This window comes from Ursus maritimus, unplaced genomic scaffold, assembly GCF_017311325.1.
Source record: "Ursus maritimus isolate PB19 unplaced genomic scaffold, ASM1731132v1 scaffold_27, whole genome shotgun sequence".
NCBI lineage: Eukaryota > Metazoa > Chordata > Mammalia > Carnivora > Ursidae > Ursus > Ursus maritimus.
Window position 1 is genome coordinate 38,490,615 of NW_024425230.1, and position 14,925 is coordinate 38,505,539.

Genomic DNA, 14,925 nt, shown 5'->3' on the forward strand with positions numbered 1-14,925 from the left:
ATTGTAATCTCTAGTTTGTAATGTATATAATGTAATACAATGCCATTTACAGTCATTATCATTTATTAAAATGCACTTCTGCCTGAGCAAAGCAAGCACACCTATTTAACATGGCTTAAAGATTTTCTTTTGTATAAATTTAGGCAGATATTTCATACATATGTACTACAACTTTTCACAATGCCTTAGGCCTTTGAAATTTTCAAGTTCACACCAATTTTCTGTGTTTTATTTAACTAAAGGAGAAGCGCTTCCATAAATTAAGAATTTTTGCTAGACATCACTGCTTGTTTCCTAATTTTTTTACCTTAACATGCATTCTTCCCTATTATTAAAAGACACACATACAAACACAGCTATAGTAAGAGACTGCTCCTGTGTGCGAAGGTATATTTACAATTCTTTCTAGCCATTTACTTGGCATGTGAACTAAGAAAAAAGACCAGCAGATTCTCTATGCTGTTCTAATCTCCGCAGGAATCTGGAATATGAGTTTGAATTAAGTAATTCATGCCTTTGTAGACGCCACTTTAACTGAAAAGGAAATAACGTATATTGAAGAATGATTGTGTATTGAGAGGGGCATGATGACAAAGAAGAAAGGAATACCCTGGGGCTTGTTGATTTTTCTCATAGGAATTCTACTGTAGACTCCAAAAGTTAGAGAAAGCTACAGGTAATTTCCAATACATTTCCTGCTAATATAATTAATAGAATTATAATACAAATAATAATATAATATATAATTTCACCTGTTGTCTAGATTCTTTAATCTTTTTTTTCAAGATCCTTTAATTCTAAAACAAAAAGTAGTTGTTGATTTTGTTCAAGTTCTGAGTAGCTGATTTTCCAAAAGTTCAAGCATAATTTATTGGAGAGAATCGATGCCGTGCTTACGCTTTCAGGATTGTCTTTCAAGTGAACATTTAACAAAATACATCCCAAGGCAAGCTCATCTGATCATGTTTTATGCATGGTTTTCAGAGAGTGAAAATCACTCCCCAGGGGTATTTTGAGTAATTAGAAGATAGGCATAGGGATAGAAAATATTTGTGAGCTCCTATTCTAGCGTTATTATCACTGTGTGTCAGGGATGTACCCTTGGTACATTTGGCATTTTTAAAAAGATTTTATTTTTACGTAATCTCTGTGCCCAAGGTGGGGTTCAAATATGCAATCCCAAGATCAAGAGTTGCATATTCCACTGACTGAGCCGCCAGGCACCCTGACATTTGGCATATTTTTAAGGAACTCTGAGACCATATAGATCTCAGGAAGACGTTTCATTTATTTGTTCCTTTTTATGTGTGTATGTATATACAATCCACTCAGTTTTTTCTTTAGTTTCACGCCATACTAAAAACGTAGAAAGCCTTGTAAATAAATTACCTTCTTTTTCTAACATTCCATAGAATTGTTTTGTTATGGACCCTGTACAGAGAGTTTGTCCGAGGTTTAAAAAAAAAAAATCCTTTATTCTGATTTGCATTAAAAAATCTGCTTCATTTCAAATTTCTTTTCCCGGAGTCAATCACTATGGATTTAAACCTCTGGTAACTTTTTTTTTTTTTTAAGATTTTATTTATTTATTAGACAGAGATAGAGAGCCAGTGAGAGAGGGAACACAAGCAGGGGGAGTGGGAGAGGAAGAAGCAGGCTCATAGTGGAGGAGCCTGACGTGGGGCTCCATCGCATAACGCTGGGATCACGCCCTGAGCCGAAGGCAGACGCCCAACCGATGTGCCACCCAGGTGCCCCTAAACCTCTGGTAACTTTTGAAGAAATGTTGTAATTAGCTGTCTTTCCTGGGTTTTCTTTTCTAAGGCGGCCCATTTCCCTATTTCATACTCTTAGCACTCATTCTTGGGGCACCCCGGGAAAGAGCCTTGGCACCGCCCACGTGGGGCGGGTACGAATCACAAGCTTCTGCCAAGTTGATGGACGGGACGGTACTGAGCCCAGCATAGCCGCTGTCATCGCTGGACACCGGCGATTGGTTGTGGGGGGACGGCGCGGAACCAATGGGAGCGGCTTCCCCGGAGAGTCCGTGGAGCGCGCGGGAAAGAGACCAATATAAACTGTGGCGGGAGATTCGTTTTTTGGGTCCTTGTGCAGTTAAAACACCCGCGGTTGGAAAGTCAGTTGATTGCTCTCATCTCCTCGAGTTTGAACATGGTGCGGACTAAAGCGGACAGTGTCCCAGGCACCTACAGAAAAGGTGAGGTAGTTGAGCACGGCAGTGGAGGGCAGGGGGTTCTCCGGGCAGCCCGGCTACGGGCGGGAGAGGCCAGGGGTCTCCACCGCCCTGTGAGCCAGACGGGTCCAGTCGTTCTGGAAGCTGCGGCCTGGCGCCTTTACCAGGAGGGAGGAGAGGCGCGGACAGGGGAGGGTTGACCTGCTGTTCTCGATCGGGGGGCTTTCCTTCCAAGCGCCGGGTCGGGGACTGGTGAGAACGTGGCTCTCAGACTCGGTGTCGGAACCTTACTGCACTGTTTTGAATGCTCTCCTTTGCCTCTCCGCAGTGGTGGCTTCGCGAGCCCCCAGGAAGGTGCTTGGTTCCTCCACGTCTGCCACTAATTCTACATCGCTTTCGTCAAGGAAAGGTAAAAAGCGCCCCTGCAACTCCTGGAGAAATCTTCTCAAAGGGTTCTCCTGACCGGCAAGCCTCCTGAACCACCGTGGAATTTATTTTCCTGAGATCCTCACCCTCGAATTTCTTCCTTGCCTTCTGATTTAATGAGGGGACCTTGGCCTCTCTGCCGGTTGGGGCGAAGGTGGGGGTCGCAAGGAAAAGAATCTCCAACCTCGGGGTTAGGGACAGACACGGTTTATCTTCAAACCTGTTTTTCTTTTCTAGTTTAGCATTTTTATTTTTAATACCGGCAGATGGCTTTTTCCTGCAAGAGGCTATTTAAGCTCCCCTTCACTAGATTAAGAATTAGGACCATTGTTGACAGTGCTAATCAGGTTGTCTTCTTAGTGTAAAAGTTTTTGTTTTCATTTCTGCTTGTATTTTTGGTTTTTTGTTTGTCTTTTAGCATGGTGTCTGTGTGTGTGTGTTTTCCAACTATGCAGCTCCTGATACTGCTTTTGGGACATTAGGAGGGAAAACTTGGCGGATGAAATAGCTTCACACTGCTCCTTCTGTGCAAGGAGAGGTTGAGAAAATACCGTACCATCTGGTGCCTCATTCCTCTCCTAGGAAGTTGAGCAGTTAGGGAGATTAATTCCACAAGGCCTAATTAAGAACATACAGGGGAGCACTGGGAAGAACTTCATGGGTTCTTAAGTTAACTTAAATTTCCCCCTGTTCTAAATATTTCATTAGAAAATATTTACTCATTTACTCTCCTTAGATAAAAAGAAGCTGTAGGTCAAAAGTTTTGAAAGGTGATGAATTTATTGAGAATATTCTATACCTTGTACCACTAAATTATAATTAGGACCACATCCCATTGTCTGGTCACTGTTGAGTCACCAGAGCCAACTGAATAGGCCCTTAATGAATATATGTTGGCCAAATGCACCTCTTAAGGCATTTTACAGATCTCTATTTTTTGTAAGTAAGCTCTATGCCCAATGAGGGGCTTGGATTCAGGACGCTAAGATCAAGAGTCTCATGCTATACACACTGAGCCAGCCAGGTGCCCCTGCAGATCTCTATTGTTGGGTTTTGTGGGTTTTTTTTTTTTTTTTTTTTAAGATTCTATTTTTAAGTAATCTCTGCACCCAACATGGGGCTCAAAATCACAACCCTGAGGTCAAGAGCATGCTTTACCAACTGAGCCAGGCAGGTGCCCAAATCTCTATTTTTAATCAACTGCATGAAATTGGTAATAACCTCATTTTAAATGGTGAGGACATTTAAGCTCAGGTTACATAACTTGGTAAAAGTCACATAATTAAATCAGCAGAGCTGGGTATGAATTCTTTATTTTATTTTTAAAATTTATTTGAGAGAGAGCACCATGGGGGGAGGGGCAAAAGGAGTGGGAAAGGGATAAGCAGACTCCCTACCCAGCAAGGATCCTGAGATCACAACCTGAGCCAAAGTCAGACCCTTAACCAACTGAGTCACCCAGGCATTCCAAGCTGGGTTTGAATTCTATGCTGAGCTATAGGTTGCTGCCATATACTTTCTAATTAGTCAAAGCATTCCCGTAAGTTTCCTTTTGGAAAATTATGAACCAAAGGATCACTAATTTTTATTTTTTATTTATTAATTTTTTTAAACATTTATTTATTTTTAGAGAGATTGGGTGGGGAGGGGCAGAGGCAGAGAGAAACTCCAAGCAGACTCCACTGCTGAGTGTGACCCAACTGGGCTCGATCTCACAAACCTGAGATCACGACCTGAGCCAAAACTGAGAGTCAGACCTTCAACCAACTGCTCCACCAAGGTGCCCCACACCACTATTTTTTAAAAGCCACTTGTACTTCTAAAAAATATTTTAAAACTTTGGAGAGTGGGCGCCTGGGTGGCTCGTCAATTAAGCATCTGCCTTAGGCTCAGGTCGTGATCCCAGGGTCCTGGAATCGAGTCCCACATCGGGCTCCCTTCTCAGTGGGGGAGTCTGCTTCTCCCTCTGCCTCTCCCCTTGCTCATGCTTGTTCTCCCTTTCTCTCTCTCTCTCTGTCTCTCTCAAAAATGAGTAAATAAAATCTTTAAAAAAATAAAAAATAAAAACTTCAGAAAGTATATATGGAAGCAACTTTATAACAGGTAGACTTTGTGACAAATGTGTTTAAAGCAAAAGATATATATATAGTCGCTCAGTAATTTGCTCATTGTAGTATTCTAACCATTATTTCATAAAGAGGCAGAATTTTTTCCTCTATATTATTGTTTTAAAATAAAAAAATAATCAGAAATTGGGGCACCTGGTTGGCTCCGTTGGTAAAACATGCGACTCTTGATCTCAGGGTCATAAGTTTAAGCCCCATGTTGGGTGTAAAGCTTACTTTAAAAAAAAATCAGGAATTGGATTTACCTTATGAACTGAAAAGGAGCCAAGGGCTTTGAAAAGTGAAACCTATTTTTGTGGAAACTTTCACATTGCTGTATATTTGTTTTGCCTTTCACAGGTACTTTAAATAACCTTGTTAAGTAAAATTTTGGTGGTTTATACAGCATCTCATATTAGGAAAAAAATGTGTCGAAGTTTAGTATGACAATACATATAAGACTATTTGAATAGCTCTGCTTGTGGATAAATTATGAAAAATATTTTCCCATTGTAAAAATTCTGTTAATTTTTCTTTCCTAGGACAAAGGAGAACTCTAAGAAAATATTATTATATACTGTATTACAATAATATATAGTATAATATTGACTGAATACAGCTTTATCATCTCACATTTTCTAATTATTTTAAGATGGATGTAATACCACTTAAAACCCTGTAGATTTAATGTTAAAGAATTTCTTCCCTTTAAGGAATGGCAATTGTATCCTTAGTTCTTATTTAATTCCATCTGTTTATGTTTTATAGTTGAAAATAAGTATGCAGGAGGGAATCCAGTTTGTGTGCGCCCAACACCCAAGTGGCAAAAAGGAATCGGAGAATTCTTCAGGCTGTCTCCTAAAGATTCTGAAAAAGAGAATCGGATTCCTGAAGAGGCAGGAAGCAGTGGCTTAGGAAAAGCAAAAAGAAAGTAAGTTTTTATATTCTGGAATATGAAGAAAATATTTATATTCTTGAAAATAAAAGACAAGGGGATATTGAGTAACTTTAAAGTTTCTCCTTGAACAGATAAGAAAACACAAACGAGAGGTTTTTTTAAACTTGTGCTAATCTTTTTCTTAGTCACTCCCAAATTTCAAACATCAGTGAAAAGTATTATTTTTACTCATTTCAGTCACTCAAAGAGGATCAGTTCCCAATCAGATGCTAAGTGCTAAGGGCTATGTTATTAACCATGAACTTCTTGTCTTTATTCTTTCATTTTTACTGTTTTCTATACTTTTTTTTTTTTTCAAAAAAGCAATTTGGATGGTTTATCCAACATCGATTCTATAAACTCAACCTCTCAAAAAACTACTAGTTCAACTTCTAGAAGAAATAAATAACCAACATAGAAAAGTTGGAAAATACAGAAATCCCCAACACTTAGAAACCACAACACCATGGTATATTTTCTTTACAACTTCTCTAAAAATACATAAAAACAGGGGTGCCTGGGTGGCTCAGTCGTTGGGCATCTCCCTTTGGCTTAGGTCATGATCTCAGGGTCTTGGGATCAAGTCCCTCATAGGGCTCCCTGCTCAGCAGGGAGTCTGCTTCTCCCTCTCCCTCTGCCTGCCCCTCCCCCTGCTTGTGCTCTCTCTTTCTCTGTGTCAAGTAAATAAATAAAATCTTTAAAAAAATACATAAAAATACTTCAAAATAAAACAAGGTGGGAATAAAAATACACACATACAGAGTTCAGTGTACACATATTTTTTAGCATTTGTTTATTTTTATTATTTATTTTTAAAAATTTTTGTTCATTTATTTTTAGGTAGGCTACATGCCCAGCATGGAGCCCAGTGTGGGGCTTGAACTCACAACCCTGAGATCAAGACCTCAGCTGAGATCCGGAGTGGGATGCTTAGCTGACTAAGTCACCCAGGCACTCCCAGTGTACACACTTTTTAAGAAGATAATTACATCAGGGCGCCTGGGTTGCTCGGTTGGTTGAGTCTGCCCTCAGCTCAGGTCATGATCCCAAGGTCCTGAGATCAAGCCCTACATCATGCTCCCTCCTCAGCGGGGAGCCTGCTTCTCTCTCTCCTATGCTGCTCCTCCCGCTTGTGCTGTCTAGCTAGTGCTGTCAAATAAATAAAGAAATAAAATCTTTAAGAAAAAGAAGATAATTAAGTCATGCTTTTTAAGCTTTTAATGTCAGAAATATGCTCATGGTAAACATTAAACAAAAATTCTGCATATAGAAGTACAGTTTTTATGGTATAAAAACATGTATATAAACAAACCAAATATCTATAGTGATTATCTCTGGATAAAAACCTCTCTTCATATTCATTTTGTGCTACCAACTTTCAACAACAAACATACTTCTAAGAATCAGGAAAAAAAATAATGCCACTTGGAAAAAAAAGGCAAAGAAAACTTTCTTTTTATTTTTATTTATTTATTTATTTATTTAAGATTTTATTTATTTATTTGACAGAGAGAGAGACAGCCAGTGAGAGAGGGAACACAAGCAGGGGGAGTGGGAGAGGAAGAAGCAGGCTCATAGTGGAAGAGCCTGATGTGGGGCTGGATCCCAGAACGCCGGGATCACGCCCTGAGCCGAAGGCAGACGCTTAACCGCTGTGCCACCCAGGTGCCCCGAAACTTTGTTTTTAAAAAATAGACTTATAAGTAATAGGATCCAGGCTCTCTAAACTATTTTGAAGAATTGTGTTTCAAAAACAAATTATGTGACTGGAGGTATGGGGAATGGAGGGCATAGGTGGGCAGATGGTGCCATGCCGCTGTCATTATGATGCCCCCTGGTTTGAGACCCTGCTAGCTACTTCTCCTGCACTAGCCAGGAGCCTATGATCCAACAGTGCAGCAAACAGCAAGTCTGACCCAGGGTACAATGACCAGCATGGGCAAGGGGATTGTGGTCAGGCGCAGTCTGTGGCTGCTACTTCTGGCACTGCTTCTATCCACACAGATTTATTCACATATTCCTTTAACCAGCACACCAGGTCCTCTGTTTGAACCCGTAATGTCTACCTGTGCCCCATAGTCAGTGGCCATTCTCCTTGTGGTCTTGCTTGCCCTTCTACATCTCTACTGTTAAACAGATCCAGGCCAAAAAACATCTATTGTTCACTAATGCATATTCTAAAGCCCAATCCATATGGCAACTAGAAGTCCAATGTGACAAGGAAAACACAGGTCTTCATCAGATCTACTAATTCCCCTCTTTATTTTATTACCACAGAAAATGTGAGAGTCCCCAGTTGGACTGAATTACAGAGCATCTGAAGGATTTGACTAGATAACAAATGCCATTATTAAATCTGCTGGAATTTCAAGTACAAGACCGAAGAGAAAGACATTGAAAATTAATGATGTGATTAAATGTAGCTTAAGAAATATGGACACTTAAAACTCTACCTTGATAATAAGAATAATTTCACCTTGATCTAGAGAAAACGGATAAGCTGCAGAATGGAAATTGGGTTTTTACTTTGATTCATTAAAATTAGAAGGCCATAAAATGATTAGGTGATATAAAAAGCTTCCATGATTCTATTTATATGTACATTGGAAGGAACCACCAGGTGTTATTGTAAATCCTCTGTGTATTATTTCAGCAGTCCTATTTTCATGCTGATATACTCCACATAAAATTTTACATTGTTTTCGTTGTTCTCTTGGGAACTCTTTCTTCTGGGGCTTTGGAGTTGGCACTGCATGTGACTTTATGTAGTAATTGACATGTTCCAGGGCAATGATGTTTTACTGGAATCTACTACAAATCTAAACATGAGTAATTTTTGCATATAAACTTAGAAGTCAAATGACAGGCATTTCCTATCACACATTCCCATCTGATAAGAGTGCCAGACTCACTTATTTAACTTGGATCACTTAACTTGAATCCAAAGATAAGAAGTGCTTTGACTTCAACCAATTGTAAAATAACGCCATTTATTTCTGCACTTGTTAAATAATTTTTACGACTTAAAAACTACTCTGTTTTGAAGGCATATTTGACAAATATTGAAATTAAGATGGAAAGGTATGAAGGAGGCAAAAATAACTTATATTAGGTATTCGGGGAAGTGAAGACAGAAGACTTGCCTACATATGTATATAAAATGTATTTATATATTTTAAAGATTTTATTTATTTATTTGAGAAGGAGAGAGAGAGCAAGTGGGGGAGAAGCAGAGGGAGAGGGACAAGCAGACTCTGTGCTGAGCACAGAGACCAACTTGGGTCTTGATCCCAAGACCCTGAGATCATGACCTGAGCCGAAAAGAAAAGTTGGACGCTTACCTGACTGAGCCACCCAGGTGCCCTGAGAATTGACTATATTAAATTCACAGCTCTTTTGTGTTCTTTCTGTGAATACATTAAAAAAAAAATACTTTATGAATCAGAATAACTACATTTGGAACACTTTCTGTATCAGTATTTTTAGAAAGCTAAAAACTGGTCCTAAACCTAGGAGTACTTGATTCTGGAAAGAAAAACTTTTACAACTGCCTTGATGTACAGAAAGTTTCCTAGAAATAGACACTCCATGAAATTTTTGGTTCACATGTTTACACACGGATGTTTATACATGTTACAGTATCCAATATGGTCATAGTAGGCTTAATAAGTCTTAAACCACTCTTTGCCATCTTTAGAAACCTATAGGTGAACAACCAGACCCAACAGATCTCAAGCTATGTGGGACCTCTGGGTATGAATGAACATTCCCTTTGTTTCATATCTAAACACTGTACATCTGTTTGGGATTATACATTGTGTTTGGAATTGATTTCCATTGAACACAAATGAAATAAAAATAAATGGCTGAAAGAGCAATTAAAACAGTATTTGGATATGTAAAATGATGCTTATGCATATAAAATTTTAAGAATTCAATACTGTTCATAAGATCATTTAATAAATATTGAGTGCCTACCATCCACATTACAAGAAATTTAAGTTCTTTTTTTTTTTTTAAGCAATCTTTCCACCCAATGTAGGGCTTGAACTCACAACCCCAAGATCAAGAGTCACATGATCTTCTAACTGAGCCAGCCAGGCACCCCTCTTATGAGATAATTAAAAGGAATGTCAAACTCTAGAGCAGTAACTAAATTTTAGACTTTGTTGCTATGTCACTATTACGATTTCTGGTTTCAACAAAAATCAACAATGAATAGGATACATTTTTAGATCGAGCCTTTTAATAGACTTGCTTTCATGATCCTGTAAGTTTCTTCTAGTTCCCTGTCACTGTCTGGCACCATTCTTCCTTGTTCTTTCTCATTCTAATATGACAGGCTAATAGTCAATATTAGCTCTAGAATATATTACAGCCTTCTTGAATTATTTGTGACTTCCACTAAGGAAACAAAATATTTGGCAATATAGCCAGATACGGCTATACCATTGACCATTATTGATCATCATAACAATAAAATACATATTACAGGCTTTCAATTATATGGAGAAAGATTACATGTATAGTTTCATTAAGAACTTTGATCAATGGTGTAATAAAATTCGTGACATAAAAGTAGGTAATAAAGGTTTATATTATTCCTTTAGACTCCGTTCCTACATTTGTCTTTGTTGAGGAGAATTGTAATTACCTCTTTATTGATAGCAAATCAATAGATTTACTTTTGATAGTAGTTAATAAACTATCAGTTTATCAGAAGGTCTTCTGCTATAAACTCTCTAATTTATAATCTGAAGCATTGCTACTCCTACAGCTTTATTTTTCTCACAAAGGCAGGGTAAACTCCCTTCAGTTGCATGGGAGGAAGTCAGAATCAAGAAAGACTACCTAAAACCTTGAATAGAGCTATGATACATAAAGTACAGTAGGTCCTTGCAAAAAGGAAGCTTGGCTCATGGTAGTGTTCATTTGCTAACTTGATTTAACTTCCAGGAAAATACAATGAAGACCTCTTGGTAATTTGATAGTAGGTAAGTCAATGATAATCTCATATCAAGTCAGAATACCTTTGTTTTAAATTCCTTCTTTCACTACCTAGCTCTATGACCATTTAGGCTTATGGGGTCTAATTTGAAAACTGCTTATTTTAGAATAGATTTCACAGATCTTCATCAGCTCTAAAAAAAATTCTGATTTATGGTTAAGTTTTTAATAGACTTTTCTCTATAAAAAGTGTAATGAGTACAAAATGGCTCTGGGGTAATGTAAATTATTTTTCAAAAGCTACAACTATCTCGTACCAATTTAACTAATTTTGAGATTTTTCCAATTAGGTAATATGTTTATATGGTTCGAAAGAATATACAGTCAAATATGGCAACTTGCTATGTTTTCTCTGCTTGGATGGATTGGTTGATTTTTTTCCTTTTTATTATCACAAAGTTCTGGGTTTTTTTTTTTTTTTTTAAGAATTTACTTATTTATTTGTCAGAGAGAGAGAGAGCACACACAGCGGGAGCAGCAGGCAGAGGGAGAGGGAGAAACAGGCTCCCCGTAGAGCAAGGAGCCCGATGTGGGACTCGATCCTAGGACCCTGGGATCATGACCTGGGCTGAAGTCAGAAGCTTAACCAACTGAGCCTCCCAGGCATCCCTATTATCACAAAGTTCTTGCTGCAGGATTATACTCTTTATCAATCCACTTAATTGAAAGAAGATGCTATGGAAATAGAGATTCCCTTTTTAATAAAAATGGCAACATATCCTAAAGAAAAAACACTGATTTGACAAATTAACAGGTAAAATAGTTAAAGAATTTGTTGCTCTAGTACTTGGAATTTGTAAGTGTTTGTCAACTAATGGAGTTTAATTTTCTCTCATTTCTATTCACTTGACCAGACACATTGCACTATTAATGTTCCTGGTTTATATAGGTTGATAACTGTTTTTTTTAAAACAGTCGATACTCAGGTGACTATTGAAGTTCTCTGTTCTTTCCACAGAGCATGTCCTTTGCCACCTGATCACTCAGATGACGAAGAAGAATAGAACTTTCTTAATTCATCCTTGACTAATGTCTCCTGTTTATTATTCTAGGATGTAAATTTGCATAAATGTATTTGTTCCAATTAGCTTTGTCGGATAGGCATTTAATTTAAAAAATGAGGCTTATATACAGTTACTCTAAAGCAAGTGATTATGATATCGGAGAATTTGTGAGGTTAATTATGGTTACTTAGCTTAGTGTTCACTATAATGCAGTACTTGGTTTCTTTTACCTGTTATTAAGCTTCTTGTTCTTGCTAAAAATTAATCATTGCATGGTGTTCTAATTACGAATCTGCTGTGTTTGAGATTTGCTTAGATCTTTGTACTGCTGCCATTTTTATTGGCATTTGATTATTGGAATGGTGCCATATTTTTGTTCCTTTTATTTGCTTTAAGAAGCAGAGTTAGGTTTTTGCACATTAAAAAAATTCAGTATTAATTAAACTGAAACCATACCCTTTTTAAGAAAGAAGGCCAAAGATGCAATGTTTTGAAAAAAATCTGGACGGCTATGCGTCTTCTCCTTCAGGGCAATTTGGCCTGAGAGTTTAAACAGTTGATAAAGCTACTAACAACAACAAAACAGATAAAATACTAGCCTAAAATTAGACAGGCATATGTCATAGACTACATTAAAAGAGAGAAATTTTCCAAGAATATGCATTTGATTCAGTATCATAAAATATTACCCTTTGGGCATGTAATTTTAAAGTTGGAAATCAATAAAACATGAAAGGCAACATGCCATAAATCCAGAGATCTGTCTAGAGTCCTTAGAGCTACCACTATATATTTTAAGATAACCAGGGGTATAATTGAAGAGGTGGGTATAATATAACTTAGTAACTGATATCCTTACTTTCTCATCACACTTTTTGCGCCCTGACTTCCTGTTGTCAAAATTAACCATGTTTTAACAACTATGTTTTTCTGAACTTTGTTTTTAATAAATGAATACTTCTTTTCACAACAGACTGTCCATTTGTGTGTTTCCTGAGATTATATCCTACTAGATATGTCTTTTTTTCCCTTACAAATACAAATCAGTGCATTGATCTGATTTTATCAACTTCTAAACTAAGTTCTGATGATTGCAGATTATATTTTTGCTGTCTTTTAGAGATGGATATTAAACAGAATGTTACTAAAGTGAGACCTGAGTTTTTATCCTAACTACTTCCTTAATAATTAGGCTTTGTATTAAGGAGTAACTCAAACCAGCTTTATTAAAGTCAGGTTTTGATGGATCTGAAACCTGATTTGCTATTTTTCACTGATGGAAAGAGAAACTTTACGGTGCTATGTCCAGTGAAGTCTAAGTCTGATATGTAATTGTTTCTAAAAATTTTGACCTAAAGAACCTACAGTCTTTCCAAATATACAACATATGATGATGTCTCACTTTAATTAGGCAGAAATTCCATGTAATCTGTTTCCTTGCCAAAGCTTTTGTAAAATATGGATTAGCAATTTAACCTCTTCTAAACATAGGGGAAGTACAGACTTCGTTTCCCCTGAAAACTGGATCAAAAAGTAAAACTTATACATTAAAAAAATAATTAAACTTAAGTTTCTAATTTTGTACCTTCACAAAATTAATCTGGTTTTCCTCTTTGAATGGATTATTCAAATTATTAATACTAATACTAAATTCCTGACCATACAATGAATAAAACTATCTACTTTTCTGGAATTTTTGAACATTGTGAGGATCATATATATCTTGTGTTTACCTAGTTTCACAAAGGAAGAGCAATACTATAGTGAAAGTTGTACAGTATGCTCAAGGAGTTATTTATGACAAATGCTTACCATTTTTTTAAAAAGAAAATAAAACCTAAATTAACAGAAACTTTCCATGTCTATATACACTGCTTACAGTTTTCACCATACTTAGAATGTGTCATGGTAATTCACTTTTGGAAAAATTGAAGGTTCAGCTGGATCTTGATCCAACCAACATTGTTATAATGGTTCTTTTTATCTTTGAGGATAGCATATGGACGTGGGAGAGATCTTCACTGAATCAAAACCTCACTGAACAAGAAGTAATCTTGTCCAACTCAAGCCAATTACAGCTGTTCATTAGGTGAAGTGTTTTATTAATCGGCAACCCTAATTGTGAAAAATGTTAGGAATTAAAATTTTGAATTTCTCTCACTCCCCTCTTCCTCTATTTGGTTTTGTCTTTGAAGTAACTCATGACAAATTATTCCTTCCATATTACAACCTTCATGTATTTCAAGATAGTTGTTAACATCTTTAGGCTTCTCTTCCTAAGGCTAAATATTCTATTATTTATGTCATATGTCTCCTAAGTGAGTTTCTCTAAGTCCCTTGTGTTAGGAGCTGTGGCTTTTGTGTTGTATATTGCTTAGGCGTTTAAGTGGTAACTTTGGCTACATGTGTTCTCTAACTGATCCCCAGTATTCACTAACTGTTAGACTCTAGTTATCTTTTATATTTGGAGATGCCAATGGAACTCTAAGCATATTTGAATATTAATTACTTTAGGAATATTTAAATATTATTGAGTAACAGTGTTGGGTTTTATTATTTTTTAAAAAAAATTTACCTATTTTTAAAGTGATCTCTACACCAATGTGGGGCTCCAACTCATGACCCCAAGATCAAGAGTCACATGCTCTTCTGACTGAGCCAGCCAGGTGCCCTGCGTTTTTAAAAAATAAACATTAGAAACGCTAATTTTTTTTTTAAAGATTTTATTTTTATTTATTTGACAGAGAGGGAGAGACAGCCAGCGAGAAAGGGAACACAAGCAGGGGGAGTGTAAGAGGGAGAAGCAGGCTCCCAGCAGAGGAGCCTGATGCTGGGCTCGATCCCAGGACTCCAGGATCACGCCCTGAGCCGAAGGCAGACGCTTAACGACTGCGCCACCCAGGCGCCCCTAGAAACGCTAATTTTTTTAAATTTAAAGGAATACGGATTCCTCTAAAACTGCTCACAAAATCCTAAAAATGTAGTTAGGCCTCCGTAGCTAATTTTATTTTTTATTTTTATTTTTTAAAGATTTTATTTATTTGACAGTGAGCGAGCACAAGCAGGGGGAGCAGCAGAGGGAGAGGGAGAAGCAGCCTCCCCACTGAGCAGGGAGCACCACGTGGGACTCGATGATCACGACCTGAGTGGAAGGTAGAGGCTCAACCAACTGAGCCACCCAGGTGCCTCCACATAGCTAGTTTTAGATGTGGATTTTGCTGTACAACTTTAGAGGTCTCCAAGCGATGAGTA

The 14,925-nt window shown here is 37.4% G+C and overlaps 1 protein-coding gene across 3 annotated transcripts; it reads left to right on the forward strand.

Annotated features, from left to right (window-relative positions):
• Positions 1-1,941: 1,941 nt before the first annotated feature.
• PCLAF (PCNA clamp associated factor) lies at positions 1,942-13,805 on the forward strand. Of its 3 annotated transcripts, none has more exons than XM_008708607.2 (4): positions 1,942-2,218; positions 2,523-2,603; positions 5,494-5,656; positions 13,670-13,805. In XM_008708607.2, the coding sequence occupies exons 1-4, from the start codon at positions 2,173-2,175 to the stop codon at positions 13,764-13,766; spliced, it is 387 nt and encodes a 128-aa protein (XP_008706829.1). In that variant the 5' UTR covers positions 1,942-2,172; the 3' UTR covers positions 13,767-13,805. The 3 variants fall into 3 exon arrangements, with proteins under 3 accessions (XP_008706829.1, XP_008706831.1, XP_008706830.1); XM_008708609.2 differs by lacking the exon at positions 13,670-13,805 and adding an exon at positions 7,940-8,373 and having other exon boundaries at positions 1,965-2,218; XM_008708608.2 differs by lacking the exon at positions 13,670-13,805 and adding an exon at positions 11,628-12,640 and having other exon boundaries at positions 1,982-2,218.
• The last annotated feature ends 1,120 nt before the right edge of the window (positions 13,806-14,925 follow it).

Coding starts and splice junctions, on each gene's coding strand:
- PCLAF (XM_008708607.2), top strand. CDS start 2,173: ATGGTGCGGACTAAAGCGGACAGTGTCCCAGGCACCTACAGAAAAG. Junction 2,219..2,522: donor CCCAGGCACCTACAGAAAAG/GTGAGGTAGTTG, acceptor GCCTCTCCGCAG/TGGTGGCTTCGCGAGCCCCC. Junction 2,604..5,493: donor ATCGCTTTCGTCAAGGAAAG/GTAAAAAGCGCC, acceptor TATGTTTTATAG/TTGAAAATAAGTATGCAGGA.